The 21,208-nt window shown below is 33.4% G+C and overlaps 1 protein-coding gene across 1 annotated transcript in view; it reads left to right on the top strand.

Annotated features, from left to right (window-relative positions):
• Window positions 1-246: 246 nt before the first annotated feature.
• The window catches only part of LOC118733982 (allatostatin-A receptor-like), a gene marked incomplete in the record, with an annotated part of 226,522 nt that continues 205,560 nt past the window's right edge, over window positions 247-21,208 (top strand). Inside the window, 1 exon segment of the mRNA XM_036463646.1 lies at window positions 247-847. Within this exon segment, the coding sequence (XP_036319539.1) occupies window positions 451-847 (397 nt within the window).

Raw genomic sequence — 21,208 nt, 5'->3', positions numbered from 1 at the left:
CTCAAAATCGTCTCAAAGTAAGCTTTCAAACTAAGGGTGTTATTGCAAAGTTTTTTATATGGTATGGGGACCGACCCGGTCTAGTGTGCATCTCTAACCACATGTTTACGGCGCCCACAGACTAAAGCAGAGGTGTATTTAATTCAGTCTTCTCGTCCTATTAAGCCATTCAAGTGTTGTTTTATTTCTTTGTAACGTTTTATTTTCATCTATTTACCTTTCCATTTCTTTCCCAGGCACATGAAATTGGATGGCAAATCGCGAAAAAATCGTGTTCTCCACACAATCAATTTGTAACAATTATCAATGCTTGTCACATCGCAGCCTAACGACATATAAAATCAGCCATTGATTTCCCATTGCTACCGCCCACTCTGCGAGCAATTCTCTTGACGAGTTTCGAAGTGCTTCTCATTCAAATGCAAACAAAGCCGAATACGATACGATTACATGAACAGCCCCGAAATGCTGCACAACCAGAGTACGTCGCCAACGCTCAGTCCAGCGGCGCCAATAATGGTGGCACTTTCGACGTCCTTAGTTGTGCGCCCAACAATGGCAGTGCTGCCAGCGCTCTGTCCACCCGACTGGACCATCAGTAACACCTATGACTGTATTAATGGAACCGTGGATAATGGCATGGGAGTAGCAGGCACAAGCGCGAGTTTCACTGGCCTGCCGGGGCAAGAGGGTATGACGCATGGGGACGTCAATTTCACGTTTCCCCCTGACAATCTGTTGGATTTCGAAATCGACCCATTAGAGCGCGTTGTGTCAACCATTGTGCCCGTGTTTTTCGGCATCATCGGGCTTGCTGGTCTACTGGGCAATGCACTCGTAATTTTGGGTGAGTTGATGAAAAACGGGGAGAATTAAATATTTGCTTAAGGGGGTATTGAGTAAAAGTGTAGTTCTACATGTACAAACGTATATACATACATATGTACATATGTTTTAACCCTTTCAGGATTATTACTAAATTGGTAATTTGAATTTAAAGATATAATGTAAGAAAAAAAACAAATTCATATTTTACGCTGTCTTTCATATTGTTCCTTTGGTAAGTTTTTTTGTTTTAAATTTTGGTAAAATAAATATATTTTTACCCAAAAAAAATCAATTACTCCGAAAATCCCTAAAAAACTATTTCTTCTCAAAATAGAATTTTTTCCTAACAAACATATATAGATATATATTATTTTACCATTTTCCAAAACACAAAATTGTGATGGAAATTAAGAAAACTAAAAGAAAATATTATTCTAAAAAATAAATGGTTACTCCTAAAAAATATTTATTACTTAAAAATATCTTTTTGATTTATTATTTTTGTTAAATAATTTTTTTGTAAATATTAATTTGAGCGCAAGTTTTCCCCAAAAAGAAAACAATTACAAACATTATGCACATACATATACACTGAGGAAAAAATCAACCAAAAATTGGTTAATATTACCAAATTCAAACATGAAAAGGAATCAACGTGATTTTTGGTTAATATTAACAATGACTTGGTTTATGTTTTCAACAATGATTTTATAATATTAACCACACCTTTATATTAACCAAACTTTTGGTTGTCGATATTTTAGTTTGAATACGCAATTTTTCTACACTTCACAGATGCTTTTTCATAATTCGGAGATACAAAAGAAAAATTTGTTATTATCATTTTAACAAGTTACCTCTGACGATATTTGAAGCAGCATCTGAGCAAATAACAGTAAGCATAACTGCACACTCAGCTTTAAAAACCTGCCTTCAAATGTTCAACTTGTATCAATTTTCTTCGTCGTTTGATTTGGTTCTGCACTTCACAGAGGCTTCTTCGTAATTAAAAAAAAAAACCAAAAACGGAAAAAATATGTATCGCGCTGATGGCGTTCGTACTGCTGGAATCCAACAAATAACAGCAAGCACCTCTGCATGTTCAGCCGCTGCTATACATAAAAATCTCTTCTCAAATGCTCAACTTCAATCACATTACTTACAATCGACTTATTAACCATGAAAAATCAAACCATAACTTGGTTGAAAAAACCATTGTGTTTTTGGCTCAGTGTAGATTCATATTGCATAAAAATAAAAGAAATTTCAATTCTTGTTGTTTTCAAAACAAATTTATCTCAAGATAGTAATTTTTTTTCTAATAAATGGTGTTATAGATTTGATAAAAATTCATATTATTAGGGCTTCGGAGCAAAAGTTTTTGGTCATCGCTCCGAGCTCCGCTCTTGCACCACCCCCCGCTCCCAATAAAAAACTGTTTTATTTATTTATTTATGTACATATCGAGCCCTTACCGCCAAAAGCTCAGCCGAGATTTTTTTTTGGTGCAGAAATGCATCTAAAAAAAATTCCAAGTTAATTAAGTAGAATGGATTTTTTTTATTGAGCTTGAGGGCATTATTATTAAAAAATTTTTGGAAAAACAGCTGTAAAAATATTTCAAAACAAATCGTTGCTAGGCCAGAAAGTAACAAAAACAAAATATTGAAAGTTTTTTTAAGGAGCCAAAGAGCAAATTATTTTTTTAGCTCTTTTCTCCAGCTCTGCTCCAGCTAAAATCCTTTGCTTCTTAGCTCCCTGCTCCTTTGCGCCACTCCGCTCCGACGCGCCCCGCATATTATTTCTTAAAAAATATATTTCCTAAAATCCCCGATAAAACTTATATTTCGAAAAAATTGGGGGACATATATTTCAGAAATTTTTTGTAATTTTTTTTTAAGTATTTTTCCTAAAGTTTTAAGAAAAAATTATAAAAACAAACCCGCTAAAATGAATTCAATATCTTAAGGAATGCAGAACTTTTTTGGAAACACACATCCCTTGGTCGCGAAGGGGTTAATGATTGAGTAGATGATGTTGATTGCGTGTTGTGAAAACATATTGCATAAAATGATTCCGTAAACAAATGACCGAACAAACACATCTGCTTAATGGTTGTGCGGCGACGAGCTGAACATTTAGGCCAGTATTGAGAACAAAGGGGTGGATTATTGTCAGAAAAATTATATTTTCCTTGATGGTGTCATTACGGTTAAATAAAGCGATTTACTTAGTTATCGGCTTTATAGGCAATGTTGGTTAAAAGTTTATTCAATACTCGTACAACGCAACGTTGGCCGTTTACATTTAATTTATTTTCCTCCTCAGTATCGCAGGCTGTAAGTAATCAGAATACCACTTAAATAAAAAGCTCCGCTGTGGTTCTCATAAAAAAATTTAGAGCTATCGCATCGGTCAATACAATAGCACCCCCATTTCAAAGTGATATTGTCTAAAATGCATTTATTATATTAAAATACAGTTCATTCTCTAAAAAACCCATATAAACCTAAGTGAAACATTTTCTAGAAAACTCCAAGAGGAAACAAATTTTCAACCAAAATTTCAAACTTCTTTTTCCACAAAAGCTAGGGCCGACGGTGCTGCGGTTTTCTTTCATATACAAATAAATTGTGTTTTTTCGTTATATGGAAGCAACTGCGACAAGAAAAAGTTCTAAAAAATCAACGGTAATTTGTAACCACTTGAAACTTGCACATTATCAGACTGAAATGGAATGGGCTATGAAACTGTGTACTCAAAAAAATTCTAGCACTTCTGAGAAAAAAGGTTGAAATTTGGGCGAAAATTGCTGCATTTTTTTGTGGTCTTTTACAAAGTTTTAGACTTAAAAAAAAAAAATAATTAATCTTAATTTCCAATCAATATCACTTTATTACTTTGAAATAGGGGTGCTATTAATATGACCGATACTGTTTGTATTAGATCATTATCTCTTCTAAAGAAACAGTTGATACGACACAATGCAATATTCATCGCAATCTGGATGTTAATGTTGACTCAGTATTAAAATAATTTGTATCTATACCTCGGTGAACTGACTTTACATAAGACCCTCCCTAAAGAGAAATCCTGCTGCCGGCCCTATGCTGCACTATTTACAAAAAGACAGAAAATCCTATGTGTAGGTTTTTTAGATGATCTATGCGCAGCTGCTAAGTTTGGAATACAGCAGTTGCTAAGGTTCGTAGACTCCACGAATTGGTTCACAATGTATCATAACGTATCACAATGGCTACCTGACTGTCACTTCAACCCAATCTAACCTAACCTAGTTTATACATAAGTAGTTTTTATACCCGAGCGAACTTGTGCACAAGGGTATTATAACTTTGTTCACATAACGGTTGTTTGTAATAGCCAAAACGAATGATCGGAACTGTGCCAAGTTTGGGAGAAATTTGTGAACTATTAGTAAGATATACACATGCAATCATAAGAGGGCGTGGCTACGCCCATTTTCCAAAAAATTTTAATATTCTTATTTTATATTTATTCGTAAATATCAATTTTCAGTGAATAAGCTTCAGTATTTACTAAAATATCGCAGATATTCATCTCAAAGAGTTAAAGCCGTACATCCGACTACGCCTCGGGCATACAGTACTAACTCATGCACACTTGCTACAGCGATTAACACCCAACGTTCATCATCTTCAAGAAATTCATTCTTCCCACTCTCGGAGCCTATCGAATGTCTAAGAGAACCATCGAAAGTCAACATATCAACAATATATAACTTTCTCAGAGCCAATGACCTGCTAAGACGAATTTAAATAATATTTAGCTTTCTAATCCTAGTCCTAAGTTCTGATAAACCAATATTCATGACAAGAGACAACCGATGGCCTATGATGCTAGTGCTGCTAATTTTAGACTTTATATATTAACTTGTTACTATGTAAAAGAAAATAAATAAAAAATAAATAAAATAAATAAATATCTGAAGCGTATCATGCCGGCCGCTGTAGTCGAAGGGCTAGAAGTGCGTTCTACCACTCTGAATGGCATGGTTACGAGCCCTAGTCAAAGCCCCGAATAAGCTTCACATAAAATCTATTTGGAAGGCGGCATGAAACTGTAGATCCTGCCATTTGTGTAACAACATCAAGATGCACACCCCAAATTGGAGTAGAAGCTTAGCGAAACACTTAGCAAAAGTGTAAGCGCCAAAATATTATTATTATTATTATTACTAAATATCTGAAGAAGCATGCAAGAATATTTTCAAGCTCCTCAGAGAGCATTTTTCACGAAAGTGCTCAGGAGAAAAAAAGATTCAAATGTTTATAATGTTATATTAGCAGTCCTCGAAAAATACTAGCAAAACTTGTGAAATCGCCAAATGCAATACCACGTATCAGACAGTCCGGAAATATCGCAAAAGAGCGAAGAAATTACAATTAAATGTTGGTTCTATTTCAGAACCATCCAAACGTTTTGAAGAAAATAAATTCCTTCGCTCTTTTGTGATATTACGTGGTATTGCGTTTGGCGGATACGAGGTATTGCGCGCCAAGCAAAGATATAAATAAAAGTTAATACCTTGTCAAACTAAAAAAAAATATTTGGTTTTAGTGATTTCAGCAATCGTTTCTGAAAATATGTTCGCAATAAAGCTTTTCTAAACTTCTCTTATTAGACACCCATATTCAAGTCTCTTATATGACTTGATATTTAATTATATTCTGAATTTGTAACCAGGTGGCCAACCCCTTAAAAGCTATCATTTTAATTTCAGATTCTTAATCAGCACAACGAAAAACTTCTACATAATGAGATATTTTCAAGTTTTAAGTTTAACATATTTTTATCGCATTTTAGCGACTCTGCCACACTGTGCGCCAGCGGCAGCGTCCATTACGTTGTATATGTAATTGAATGTAATAAGCACCAATAATGTACTTATTCGCTAAGACGCCCCATCCAGGGACCTAATTTAACAGTTTTTTTAACGAGATCGAAAAAGCCAATACAAAATATTGTCGTAGAAGAAAGTTTTCGATGTCCCAGAGATCAGTGAAGAATTGATGTTTAGTGATACGCGGAAGAGATCAAAATACTTTGCAGTAAGTTGTGTAACAACTTTTTTTATGGCTGATTTTAAAAAGGTCTATGGTGAAGCTAGCCCTTCGAATTATATAATTCGCCATACAAAATTTTGAGAGCGAATTACCTCATTTGTAAATAATTCAGTCCCATTTATCTTACGAATTACGAACAAATCGTTGACTTCCCAAATTTTTATCAGAAGTTTACCGAAATTAGAAGAGTAAACTGAAACAAAAAAGTGAGCAAAAATTTAACAATAAGCAGAAAAAGTTATTTTAAAATAATGGAAGCAAAAAAAATAAATTGTTAAAAAAGTATTACTTATATCATCAAGGAGGTTTTTGAACACCTCAAAATGGTGGAGGGGACCAAATTGTATTCGGAGGAACTGTTCCACATCCATGAGAAGCAGTTTATTAATGACCAAAACAACTTTTGCTGTAGCGCCTGGAATTAATATAACTTTCGCTAATAGAGTTAAATCTTTATTTAAAATGATTATTTTCTCCATTGTCAAGTATTCAGAGCAAATATTGGATTTTTCCGACCTGACCACAGATTCATAATCAGCGGTCCCAAGAACCCCACAGGAAAACGTTTCAAGCGGATCGAATCGATTTTATCTTTTTGGCCGCCATATTGTATTCGCCATTATGGACTTTTAAAATTATGCTCTAAGTTCGCAATCAGCAACTTCAAAAACATAAGAACCTGTTGTTACTTTTTCTCTTTTCTCCGGTGGCACAAAAGTTGTAAAGCAAAATGTACTTTATGTTTAGTTTAAATGTCATATTGAATTTTTCAAAAGATCGTCGAACGAACGACCATGGGGTATATCCATTTCATGAACTTTGAGGTCAGATCCCATGTCCGACCAAAAAGTATTCTACAGGCCCACATTGTTCGCGTGGCTGTTCGAAGAGTTGTACCTGTGTGGAAGTTGAAACTCCCCTGAAGGAATGATTGGTCCAATTGCCCGAAAAATATAGTCGTAGGTATAGTAGTTTTGTAAGTAGACCAAAGATAGTCCAAAAATTTAAAGCAATGTAATGTAAAACATGTGAATTGTACTAAAAGTTGTCCGAATGTAATGCATAAGGTACGAGTTTTGTTCTAAAATTGGTTACAATGTCATGCAGTAGCGGACACAATGGGTATGATTAACGATTTGCTGATATGTGGGAATTTAGTCAACGAATTTTCATGTGCGGCGTTGGCATGCAGATGGAGTATCTGCTTAGAAAATCTGAGAACCTCGGTTCGAATCGCAGCTGGCGCAAGATTTATTTTTGTGTTTTTTTCCCCCCAAAATTGGTTACAATGTAATGCAGAAGCGGACAATTGGTCCGAGCCAAGGACATTCAATGTTAAATGTAAATAGAATTTTACATGTTGTTGGACCAAACTTTAGACTAGTTACAATCACTTGCAGTCTAGTTTGTGATGTGCTCTAAGTCTATTCTGAGATCCTACAGGCATATATGTAATACTCCTATATTGGCAGTAAGAGCTAGTACCGTTCGAAAACACTACAGTACAGATATATCAATAAACACGTACGAAAGAAAACCCTGCAGTAAAATTTAGAGACAGTCTCTTAAAGCGCTAGTTCCGCCCTACACATTTCAGAACCATCTCTGAACTAGTGCAAAACGGCTGCAGAGAGGGACAGTTGAAACTCTCTGTGTTTTAGTTGCGCTCTGTTGAGAAGTAAATGCACAAATTCGCATTTCTCGTACAATACGAAAATAGCTCAGCGGGAAGACCTCCGACTCTAATATCGTTGGTCACGAGTTCAAATCGCGGTGGAGGCAGTTGTGATTTTCAGACTTAAGAAATTTAAATTGTTGAGTGCCGCTTAAAAATTGAAGAGAAAGTGATCAAATAATATAAACAAAATAAATAAAAGTTTAATAGAATGCATTCTGTAAAAGAACAGAAAAAACGAAAAAATATCCAAAAATCAAATAATCAGAATTTTTTTTTATAAAAAACTTATTGTCGCAGATCTGTCTAAAATGGAACCAGTTTAGAATAGAAAAGTAATCAAATAATCGAGTTTTAAAATTTTTTCTCATAGAAAGACCTACTGTCCCAGAACTGTCCAAAATGGATCCAGTATAGAACTAGTTCGAAAGTTCTGCAGAGGGGGGCAATTTCCACTTCGTAGGACATCGCCATGTAAAAAGAGACAGTTGAAAGCATTGCGTTGGGATAGATCGAGAACCAGTACCGCCTCCTAAAGAGCCAGTTCTGCGCTAGTCCTGAACTAGCGCGATTTACGGCAGGGAAGGAACACATACGTTTATAAATAAACATGTATACAACACATATACAAAAACGGCACTCAAGTACACAATTGACAAAAACGGTACTAGACTGTCTCGCTTTGATTTCGGAATGCTTACACATTGAGAAGTTAGCTTACTGCCAATATAGAAGTATTACATATATGCCTACAGGGTGCTCTTGTCAAGGGTTATACAAAATTATTATACATATTTGATCTCGTCAGAGTACTCCAGCACTGTGTTTCCAAGCCTTAAATATCTGCAAATAAAAAATATAAATAACCGATCTATACTGTGAAAAAACAAAGTAAAAAGCGCAGCCGTTTCCAAAACGACGATTGCTTAAACTCTCTGGGTGTTATATATGCAAAGTGCGATATGTAAAATTTTTTCGATTTTTAGGTTTTGGTGGGTAACGTACGAGTATTTAAAGTAGTTTTATGCCCACTGAAAGCACATTGCAAAATCATTCTATATTCTTGAAAAATAGCATCAAATGTTAACTACTGATGAACTTAGAAAACCGCTTCAGGTCGTATAGACTGTTAATCTTATGTTATGTTATAATGTTATTAGGCTCTTTTTTATCTAAAACTCAATTCAATAGTCGTTTTTTAATTTATGGCTTACTATTATAAAATAATAAGGGTATTCATCAAACCTTATAAATGCATTGTAAACCGTATAAATTTATAATTGTGTAAACCTTATAAATGAACTGTCAAAATTTGTATGAAAACTCGTTTACACATTTTTGATAAATTTATCCAGCGATTTCACTGAATAAACTTGATAAACTGAAGACAATGCAACTCTGTCGCAACTCTAGCTATGTTTTCTTAGGCAATAATCGGTATCCGCATACAAATTTTGCACGCAAATTCAACAACGATATGATCCTGATAGAGATCTGGTTCAATTATTATCCCGTCTGTTTGTTTTGTTTCACTGATAATTCGCAAAGTTTGGTAGCCGTGACAAATGAATTCATACACAAACAGACATTCTGCCATTGTTTCTTATAACTTGCTTCAAATAAATAGCCTTTATGTTATATGTATCTACATTTATTTAAATAGATATCTCGTAAATATATTTTTTTCCAATTTAGTGAGGAAGTTTCAATAATTTCTTTATCCCCGTGCTAGTAGTATAAAGTTAGTGACACTGCGCTTTATAACCAAAGATAAGTTATCGGTTTAGATGAATACCACTAATATAACGCTGTTTGTAAGTGTTCTCATATGTATGTGTGTACTCATATGTGTTTACATACATACCTACGTACCTATGAATTCACGCCAGTGTTTTATTTTCGTTTAAATCAAATTTGAGCTATTCTGAACTCTTTAATTATTTAGCGAGGATCAACCTAATGACCCTCAGTCTATTAATCATACGTGTGTATGTATGTATGTATGTAAGTATAAGGCTTAACTGAAATCAGGGAAATCAATATACACGCTTCTCGTGAAAAAATGTAGGTGTCTAGTTTATCACATTCTACACGTTGAAGTCACTGTCAGAGCCTAACAAAAGCGAAAGAATCACAAAGCATGCAACTATAAAAGAAGAAGGCTTTTGCTTTTGGTTGCACAGGTAAAGCGTTGTTCAGGTGTTCATGTTGTAAGTGTCAAGTGTACTTGAAAAGTATGTAGTACGGTCATGTACTTAAGTATGCACTAGAGTACGTATAAATACTTCCATACATATGTATATATGTTTATTAGACTGGGTTCGTTCCCATATAAAAAAGGTTGCAATTGTCCCCTTTAGTATAAAAACTTGCACTGGGAGGATTTTGGGGTCGTAAACATTTTTAATTTATTTTTTTACTAGATCGCCCTCACCCGCTTCGCTGAGTGTATGAAATTTTGGCGTACTACATTGAGTAAAATTTATTTCAAGAAAACTCAATTCCAAAACAGGAGGTTTCAAATTTGTTTAACCATCTTCAAAATATTTTCAAACTGAAACTTTCTTAAACTTCTCACTTGTCATACTTTTTCAACAATGTTTTAAAATCATTTTGATTGATTCTCATATTGTAATAATTCATTTAAATTATTGAATAGTTTGAATTTAACCTTTTAAACAGTTGGCAACCTTTTTAAACCTCTTCCGTCTAACCCTCATATTTTGCTACATATTCAAAACCATTTCGATTCATACCAATATATATTTTGAAAGTCGTTTTTTATGTTCGCAAAGCTCGAGAACGGCCGAACTGATTTTTTTGAAATTTCCTACGCCCCAAGGATTTCCTTTTTGGTTGTTGTTGTTTCCGACAAGGATTACTATAGGCAAAAAAAATGTTTACTATATAGAGGGGCGTGGAACCTCCCATAAAAACCGAATTTTTCATACCGAATATCTCTGAAAATGTTCATGGTAGAGTACTGGAACTTGGTGTGGAGATATATCAATCTTATACTCATGGAGAAAAAAGGGCTATTGAAAAAGAGGGCGTGGCGCTGTGGAAACATATATATAATTCATCTGTAGGTGTGTTTGTGAGTGAAATCCTCCTAAATCTCGGACGAATTTTACCGAAGTTTTTTTGTGTTTTTGAGTAACTCTCTGGATAGTGTAGATTCACAAATTCACCCGCCAGTTAGCACTGGAGTTAATTTATTACTAAAAATCTTATTTATGATCCACTTTGGCTAATATGTATTCAAAATATGTATTGGTAACGTTAAAGGCAATTCTATTGCATAAAATAGCTGCCACGAATTTTTATGTGTTACGATTGGCCCAATGTATGTGATTTTTGCCAGTACTGTTATGCCTTAAAGCTTCATTCAGAGACACCAGGGTTGAGTTGTGCAGGGGCAAATTTCAAATCACCACCGATAAATCAACCGCCAAAACCATTACGCGCCTTTTACTGTAAAAAATTCAAGTAAAACAAAAAATTATTTTCACTTAAATTGCTTTCGTGAAACTTACTTTTAAGGTATTTCGTCAGAAATAAGTCTACGTATATATATAGGATTTCTGTAGAACAATTATACGCATTCATTTTGAAATTGCCAACAACTATACTATAAAGTTTCTTGGACATATTTACTGTAGAACTCGATCATTTTTGCCGTTCTATGAAATGTTACACAAAAAAAGAATTTCAAGAACTTAATCACGGACATAACGCTTTCGTTAGGTTATTTAAGGCGGAAAACAAACACCAAACCATAACCTTAGCCGATGAGCGTGCCAATGGAAATCGTAAACGTGAATTGTTGGTGAAAATGTTGGATCAAAAAGTTTCAATAAAAAAAAAATTATTTTGTGCGGGACGAAGTTCGGCGGATCTGATTGTATTATAATATTTCATTTAAACTAATTAAGTTGCAACCCTTGTGAAAGACTTCAATATTGTTCAAAACTTTAAAACTAAAGGTTTCTTAACAATATTTTTTTTGACAACCATATTTTAATTCTTCAGATGGCTCGCGTATACCTATGAGAATATATTTTTGAGTACTAAATGTGTTTCAAAAGTCCCATTGACCGAGAATACCTGCTTAGCCTACTAAATTCTAATAACTCAATTTATGGCCCCCACGTAAATAAAACTGCATTAAGCATTTTATTTTTAAGAATAAGTTAATAAACAGCAAACTTACATACGTCGTCTAAAGTTTTCTATTTCGACAGGCCTACATTTTGCAGGTAAGTAGTTATCAAGCAGACTTGGAATCGGCGTGAACTCTCGTTATTTTATTTTAGAACATTATTAAACATTTATGGAGTATGAAATGTCGATGTTACTTAACTCTTTTTTTAACTCGTTCTAACATTCCAAAGGAAAAAATCGTAGCTAACTGTGATTTTTAATTTTATGAGGAGCAAAGTTCTATTTAGGGGGCATAAATTGAGTTAATAGTATTTAGTAGGCTAAGGAGGTACTACAGCACGATATCATCTTCGAAGGCTACTTTACTCAAAGATATATTTTCAAGGATATGCCATATTTTGAAAAGTTAAGAAAAAATTTTGATTTTCACTGTTCACAGGACTCGCCGAGCACAAGCATTTCTATTAGGCTCCTCTCAAAGTATGCCTTGAAACTAGATGAGAGGATTGCAAACTTTTTTTCGTAACCCAGTCTTATGTACATACACACATACGTTAACATATTTAAACGACACAGCTGCAAGTTGTTGAAAAAGTGATGACATGCAGCGTAGCTCTGTATCGCAAAGTGAGTTATTGTGCTGGCAATTAGAAGCCAAGGTCACACAAAAATAGTGTTTTGTTTTTTCTTTCTCGGTCACCTACATCTTCAACTGATTCGTTCCATTGTTCTGTATAGGAAGTGAAATGGTGTCTTTCAACTAAGCTGGCAACCCATAAGTACGGTGACCATCCGTTCTGTTTTTTGCAGGACCGTACTGTTTTTCAAACGTCTGTCCTGCATAATTTTTCGAAACAGAAAAAACCTGAAAATGTGCTGTTTTTTCCAAGTGTCCTGCCTTTGTCCCGCATTTTATTCGATATTTAAAAATTTGCAGTGGCAGCAATCACAAACGCTCAGGGACAATCAGCACAAAGCAGTACAAATTCGCCTTGAAATCAGTAGCTCTGGTAACACCATCTTATATGAATTCGCCTTCCGTAAGCAGTTATCGATAATAACTACCATTCCTTTTGAACATATGTTTTTTTGCAGTGACATGTTCGTGATTGGAGTGCAGCGATTGATCATCAAAAAATCGGTAGGTCTTCCGAAAATATGTTTCAACACTTCACTTAAAGTTCGCAAATACTTTTTATCCTAGCGTTATGCCTCCCCATAGGAAATGCACTTAACAATACCTTGAAAGAGATATACGCGTTTATAAGGAAGTCTGCACATGAGAGTGAAGTTAAATGCTCACAATATAATGATTTTTTTTACGATACGATACGACATGATATTGAACGCCATTTGACATCGCAAAAACATCGTAAGGCTGATTTTGAAGCTACCAGTCCATCCGTTCTAAATTTTGTGCGGCCACGTACAATGGATGACCAGAGAATAAAGACCACCATCACTGAAGGAACTTGGGCGTGCCACACCGTAAAACACAACTTTTCTTTCCGTTGTAATAATTGCACATCAAAACTAATTAAAAACTGTTTTGAGGAAAATTATTCATTCGCTCTCACTAAAACTGAAGCTTTTGTCTACAATGTATTAGTACCATACGTATTGAAACAAATCGGAACTGATTTGCGGGAAGTAAACTTTATTTCCATTTTTTCCGATTTCTCAAATCATGGCAGCATTAAGATTTGCCTGTGCTTGTGAAAATATTGGATGTAAAGGACCATCCAGGTAAAACGTCAGGTATTTTAAAAACTTTCATTTTCAATTTAGAGTCTAAATTTGGTGTGCACCAAAAATTACTCGCTTTATGCGCATATAACACCAATTGCAATTTTGGCGGAGTAGCAAGACGTGGAAAAAATAATCTTTTTTATAAGTTTGAAGAATCTGCTGGTAATACGCTCATTGGTATAAATTGAGCAGCGCACATTATTAAAATTGTATTCAAGCATCCATAGATCGTCTGCCGATAGATATTTAAGTAATTGTAGTTAAAGCCTTTTCTTATTTCTACACTTATACAGTTTGAGTTGAAAATTTAAAGCAAAAGCAAAAAAGGAAACCACATTGATTACTCTTATGTCGTCCACAGAAAGAATTTTAAAGCTTTACAAACAATTGAAGGAATTTTTTTACAACCACAAAATGCCCGACTTTTTATACAAGTTTTTTGAAGATACCGCATCTAAAGTGTGGCTTTTGTTTGCGCATGTTCTAGCATCTCTTTTCCACAATTATATTCATCAAATTGGGTCCCAGAAAATTTGCATGACAGAAGTTTCCTTGCTTATTAAAGAACTCAAATTTATGATCACCGAACGCCGTGATGGAATTTTCATACCTCTAGTTGTAAAGAATTTAATTTCCTATTTGGATAAAACGGGATTTAAATATTTAGATTAATTTAAAGATATCTCAACAAAATTTTATAACACCGTGCGACAAAAACGAAAAAATTTTAAAACACACGAAAAAATCAATATATTCACAAAACTAGAAGCAAAATATAGTATAGCTGCGTTTTTAATTTTTCTCCCTAACAGCAGGATTTTTTAAAGGACTTTGAAATTTCCAGGATATGATTGAATAAAAAAATGATTTAAAAGATTTGGTACATTGTAGAGCAACAATATTGGTATCATTTAAAGGGAAAAATTCTGTAGAATTTAAGAAAAAAAATATTTTTTGTTGCACCAGGACGAATAAATGTTGAAAATGTCCTTTTAAAATTTTATACTTGAATATCCTTGGAAATTTCCAATATTTATTTTTGAAAAAAATATATCAATGACTAATATGTAAACTACCACATCCTCGAATTCCGTCCTTCTAACTTTATTAGTTTTAGAAAAAAAATGTAACACTTCTCTTTATAAGATATTGATAGTTATAATATACATAAATAAAGATACTAGAATCATTACACTCCGCTGGGTATTAGACCAAACCAATTCTTTTTAAGAGATTGAGTCATAGGTAAAAAAGTAATTTTTTCGTTTTTCGAAGTTAACCTCCGAAATCGAGATATGGACCTTCGAAGTTCGAAGTAGGATCTTTGGAATTTTTTTTTTATTACTACCTAGATCTATAATATCTATACTCTATACTAATTATATAAAGAGAAGTCCCTTTTTTTGTAATAGGTAATCTCGCGAACGGTTGGTCCGATTTTCATGAAATTTTGTATATAAATAGCTTTCAGTAACCACCATGTTTTAGGTTAAAAAAATTTTCGGGGTAGATGGACTAAGGACCGATCTATTCGAAAAAATGTTATTATGGTCCGATTTGCTTAAAATTTGGTATGTAAGTAGCTTTTTAGTAGTCCAGGGACCGATCTACTCGAAAAAATCGTATTTACGGTCCGATTTGCTTAAAATTCGGTACGTAGGTAGCTTTTTAGCATATATTAGCATATATGATCTAATTTTTCCGAGAAGTGGACCAGGGACCGATCTATTCAAAAAAATCGTATTTACGGTCCGATTTGCTTAAAATTCCGTACGTAGGTAGCTTTTTGCCTGGATAAGCTTATAGATTCCTGTTTTCCAGTTTTCATGCAATTTCGAATATAAATAGCTTTGAGCAACCACCATATCAAGGGGCGAATTCGTCACTAAGCAAGATTTTTTTGCGCCAATCAGATACAACGGATACTGGTCAAAATATAATTATAATATATAATATATCTCAACTAATATATATTTTGAAAGCCGTTTTTTAGTTTTCGCAAGGATCGAGAGCGGCTGAACCGATTTTTTTGAAACTGCCACCTGCCGCACGTGTCCCAAGGATGGTTTTAGGCTAAAAAAAATCTATATGTAAAGGGGGCGTGGCACCTCCCATAAAAACCGAATTTCTCATACTACATATCTCTGAAAGTGTGCATGGTAGAGTTCTGGAACTTGGTATGGAGATATATGAAATCAATCGCATACCCTTGGAGAAAAATTTGAGCTATTGTAAAAAGGGGTGCGGCATCTCCCATACAAACCGAATATTTCATACTGCATATCTCTGGAAGTGTCCATGGTATAGTTCTGGAACTTGGTATGGAGATATACGAAATCAATCGCATACTCATGAAGAGAAAGGGCAGCTGTTGGAAAGGGGGCGTGGCACCTCCCATATAAATCGAATTTTTATACTGCATATCTCTGAAAGTATTCATGGTACAGTACTGGAGCTTCGTTTGGAGATATGTATGTAGTTGAAATCAAGCCCATACTCATGTAGAAAATGTGGGCTATTTGAAAAGGGGATGTGAGGCCTACAAACGTACCGACCTTTAGCGATCTTTGAATGTATTTTTTAATTCTTCTGTAGGTGTGTTTGTAAGTGAAATCCTCCTAAATGGTTGTACGGATATTAGCGAAACCTTTTGTGTGTGTTTGAGTGTGTCTCTGGATGGTTTAGTTTCACAATTTAATCCGACAGTTGGCGCTGTAGTTGAGTTATTACTAAAAATCTTATTTATGATCCGATTTGGCTAATGTTTTAAATATGTATGCAATACTATTGCAAAAACGTGCTGCCAAGTGGTGCTAAAGTCGAGCTATTACTAAAAATAGCCAAGTGAGAAAAGTGGCCTTGAAGGTCAGATTAAATCGACCTATTGCACCATTGAGTATATCGAACGCTCCTGCGTTGCGATTGGCCCAATGGATGTGATTTTCCAATATTATTATGCGTTCAAACTTTTAAGGTATTTCGTCTGAAATAAGTAGATGTATATTGCGTTTCTGTAGAACAATGATCCGCACCGATTTTGAAATTGCCACCAACTATACTGTAAAGCTTCTAGGACATTCACTATAGAACCGGGTCATTGTTGCCGCCAGGGAGTGAAGAGGAAAAAATTTATTTCGCTTTGCGAATAACCGTGCCGCACAACTGGAGAATGTCAAGAGCTTCTTCACGGATATAACACTTTCTTTAGGTTATTTAAAGCGGCAAATGACCACCAAACCATAATCCTAGCAGACGAATGTGCCAATGAAAATCGTAAACGTGAATTGTTGGTGAAAATGTTGTACCAAAGAGTTTCAATAAAATATATAATAATTTTGGGCGGGACGAAGTTCGCCGGGTTCGCTCTTATTTAAATGGTTTATTACTTTTTTCGCAAACTTATATTACAGGTGATAAAAGAGGGCAAAAGTCGGGTCTTCGAAAAATTATAAACCTTATATTTCAAACAGTTTTGAACTGATTTTTAAACCGTTGGTATCGTTGTAAACGTGATTAGCCCCTATCTTCTCTTCTTTTATGCATATTTGTATACTTTGTATGTAAAACTTTTAGAAAAACCATTTAAAATGAAAAAATAAGGTTTTTTTATAAAAAAAATATTTTATATATTATTATAAAAACTGGAGAAACAAGACTTAAAAGCAAAAAATACCTTTTTATGTAAAAAAAAAATATTTTAAACAAAAAAATTACAAATTAATTAATTATTCTACAATACATTGAATCTTTTGAATATTTTTTTTATTCAATCATATCCTAGAAATTTCGAAGTCCTTTAAAAAAAACCTGACGTCGGAGAGAAAAACTAAAAACACAGTTTTACTATATTTGGCCCCAGTTTTGTGAATACATATATTGATTTTTTCGTGTGTAAAATTGACTGTCGCACGGTGTAATAGTTGCATTGATTATTTAAATCAGTGGGACCAAGCTTTTAAAGACGTTGAAGTGCTGGAAGGGATACTTTTGCGTAAATTGCCATCTTGGAATTTGGTTGAAAGAAATTTAATCTACGTCACGGAAAACAGAAACATAATTTATATATTTTAATTATTTGACAAGTTGTCTTGCTTTAAAAATTATGTAACTTCAGATAAATTAAAGGAATGGGAGAACAGTGAAAAACCTGTCGTAGATAAATGTACATATGCATGTATTTTGTCTTGATAGAGGAAAATAGATAAAGAGACAGAACAAGAAGCAAACAAAAAACTAAGCACTTTTTAATATCCCAAAATAGTTGTAGCAGTTATGCTATATACCCGAACGATATATAATCCTTGGTAAAAAAATGTATTTGTGGATTGTTGTTCAAGGACATATGTACACATGTATGTATGTATATGTAGATATAGGAAAATTTGCGTAAGCAAAGAATAGAAGCCGGTCCACATACCTACAACTTTGGCGTTGCGTTGGCGTCGAATTTCAATGCAGCCGTGCACATAGCCAAAATTTGGCAACGCTAACGCCAGCAGAAAGAAGAAAGATCGCGTGCGTCGGTCGTCAGCTGTTGCAAATAAATAAAATTATGTTAAATATTTTTGCCTTTTAATCAAATGAGAGCAAGAAATATCGTTTTTCATGCAATTATTGATATGAGAATTAATTATTAATTTATCTGTCGGTAATATGTTAATTTAGTGGCCAAAGCATTCTCTGCCAAGCTTCATTGCAGAAAGCATATTTTTAACGTGCGTACGCAACGCCAAAATTGCAGGTATGTGGACCAGCCTCTTTGTTTACGCAAATTTTCGCATATCTATAATTGGATTATATTATCCTTTTTGTTTACTTTTCTCTGTAAAGACAAAATACATGCATATGTACATACATACGTACATATATAAATAAGTATATTATGTATGTAAATATTTTTATATACAACTTTAAAAAAGATTGTACTAACTAATCTATGCTTATGTTTATAAATAATTTTTTTTCGCTCGCTGCGAGTTCGCGCGGCATTCTTTTAAATAATGTATTATAGAAGAAGGATTGATATTCAATGTAAACGATTAAAAAATCTGATCGAGAAGTAATAAATATTTCCATTTGTTTATAAAAATTAAAAAAAAAATTAAAAATTTTATACAAAATAATGATTATATGAAAAATTGAAACAATTAGGCTAAATCGTGTCTAATTAACTATTATCATGGAAAAAATCAGCAAGATACATGCTATGAGTCCGTGGTTAATAAATAATTACTGAATTCATCAAAAAAAAGTTAATAACAATAACTCTTGTAAAACTTCGAATTTTGCAAAATTGCTCAAATTATATTTTTTTATGGTTGTTAACCGAATAAAGAGATTTGTGCGAAAAAATCTTGAATGAAAATTTGCTTCTTAGTAAAATTGAGGACGCTAAATTCAAAAATGTAATTTTTTTCATACTTTCACTGTAAATGCAGTTTGAAGTTGAAAATTTGGGTTCTTGTGCCTTTTACGTATGTACATATAGTTCGTTCTATTTTCAAAAGTGAGGTGTAAAATGACAGGGCTTGGCCTGTGGATGTGCAATAAAGTTTTTTATTTTTGAAAAGGGTTGCCACCCGTTACAAATTTTATTAAAATAATTTGATAAGTGAAATGAATTAGATATTACAATATGGGTATCAATTGAACTAGTTTTGAAAATACTTTACTACTAAACGACACGTAGAAGGGTGAAGGGAATAAGGTAACTGAAATATGTATATTAATATGAATTAGATCACTGATTGACGGTGTATGTATTTGTAATAAAATAACAAATACGATGGCGAAATCCTATGGTTTGACGTAATTATTACTTTAGTTTAACTAAATTCGACTTTTCAAAAAGGTGGCAACCCTATTCTTAATATTTTTAAGCTAAAACCTTCTTAAACCTCTTTCGTCTGACTCCCTTATGGTGATTCCTATCTATTTCAATTACCTAATTTCTTTAATTCAAGTGGAATTTGATTTTTAAACAGGTGGCAACTCTCTACATGTAGTTAATACACATTTCGATTGATACCCATCTCTTAATAATTTATTTAAGTTATAAAAAAATTTTAATCTAATTTTTTAACAATATAATTTTTTAACGGGTGGCAGCTCTTTAAAAAAGGAATAAACTTTCTATTGTCCACAGGTCAAGCTTTTTAATATGACACTTCATTTTTGAAAATGGAACGAATCGTTTAGATGTCAAGGCACTGACAAAAAAATTAAAAATTATTTTATGCATTAGCGTAAAACGCATTACTTCAGAAAGTGCAAAAAATTAGCAGGCTTTTATTTCTTCTTTTGAAAGCTAAAAGCCCGTACTATAATAATAATAAAAAATAACCTACTTTTACATATCTTTTTTATTCATTCCATTAAATCTTAGCATTTTTTAAATTTTAATAAAAAAATGGTTTTTCTGGAACACCACAGGGACACCCTGTGTTTAATTTTATTCCAATTTTTTTAACCCTGTAGCTCTCTACTATCTAGGTATGTATATGGAAATAAAAAACGTCAAACCAACATTTTATTTCAAATAATGTATATTTGACATTTGTTTCCGAGAAGAGTTTACTCATGGCTATGCTCTTTTTAATATTGTTAGTATAAAATTTGTCGACTTTAGTGGCTTCCTGCCGCATATAATTTATTTCATACGGAAATTTCTATTTAATTCTTTTCAGTGGATAAATTACCTTTACAAAAATACCAAACACGTTCACATTGCAGACAAAGAATTTTTCGATTTTTGCCGACTTAGGCGGCACTGTGTGTGAGGTGAAAATCTGTTGAATGCATTTTGTATGTATTCCATTACCCAGAAATTAGCAGAACTTGTAAAAAATTTGCGATCTATTGAGTGTAGTATTGTCATAAGTGACTTTTCAATTGCAGTAGTACCAATAGCATTTTTTTACAGAGATGCATGGAAAGCATATTAGGGGGATTCACGACTCCATCTATGTAATTTTGGGAGCAAATAAAGAATAGAGCCCGTTGAGCTAAACAAAGAAAAAGTGAGCATGGCCCGCCGCTTTTCTGTGATTATAATCGAATACATTTCATTTTGGCGCAAATTCATAGGAGCGGTGCTAGGGAGCGTAAACGTGGAATTTTCAATATTTTCAACAGCTTATATTTTGAAAAGTTTTGAACCACCAAAGTATGGATAGGGTTGGGGAGGTAATTAAAAGCCCTTTGATTTCATATGTGTATATAACATTTATGTATGTATATATAAACTATGGCAATTTTTTTAAATAACATTTTTTTTCCTTAAAAAAACTATATTAAAAGATATGCACGAGATAAAAAAGAGCACAAAAACACCTTAAATTAAATATATGATTTATAATAAAAAAGTCTTCGGTATAATCACTGAATATAAAATTTGATTTTATATGTTAAAAGAAAAAAAGCTCAGCAGGCGAACGTTTGGAAGAAAATATCGCGCTATTTTTCTTATTCAAAATTTCTATTTTATATTAAAATATCATTTTATATCCCCTGCGTCCCTGATGAATATAAAAATGTTTCCTCCTAATTATAAGGTTCATAGAGCTCATAATACCAAAAGTAAAAAAAAAACAATTTCCAAAAGTTGTTTTGGGTAGCTATTAGGGCTATCTCAAATTTGTGCAATATTTATTTTTTTGCTTTTCTACAATAAGTTTTCAATAAAAAC

The sequence above is a fragment of the Rhagoletis pomonella genome, unplaced genomic scaffold, assembly GCF_013731165.1.
Source record: "Rhagoletis pomonella isolate Grant_MI unplaced genomic scaffold, Rhpom_1.0 Rhpom_scaffold_00002, whole genome shotgun sequence".
Taxonomy (NCBI): Eukaryota; Metazoa; Arthropoda; class Insecta; order Diptera; family Tephritidae; genus Rhagoletis; species Rhagoletis pomonella.
The sequence above is the reverse complement of the archived record's forward strand: the minus strand, read 5'-3'. Positions and strand labels throughout refer to the sequence as shown.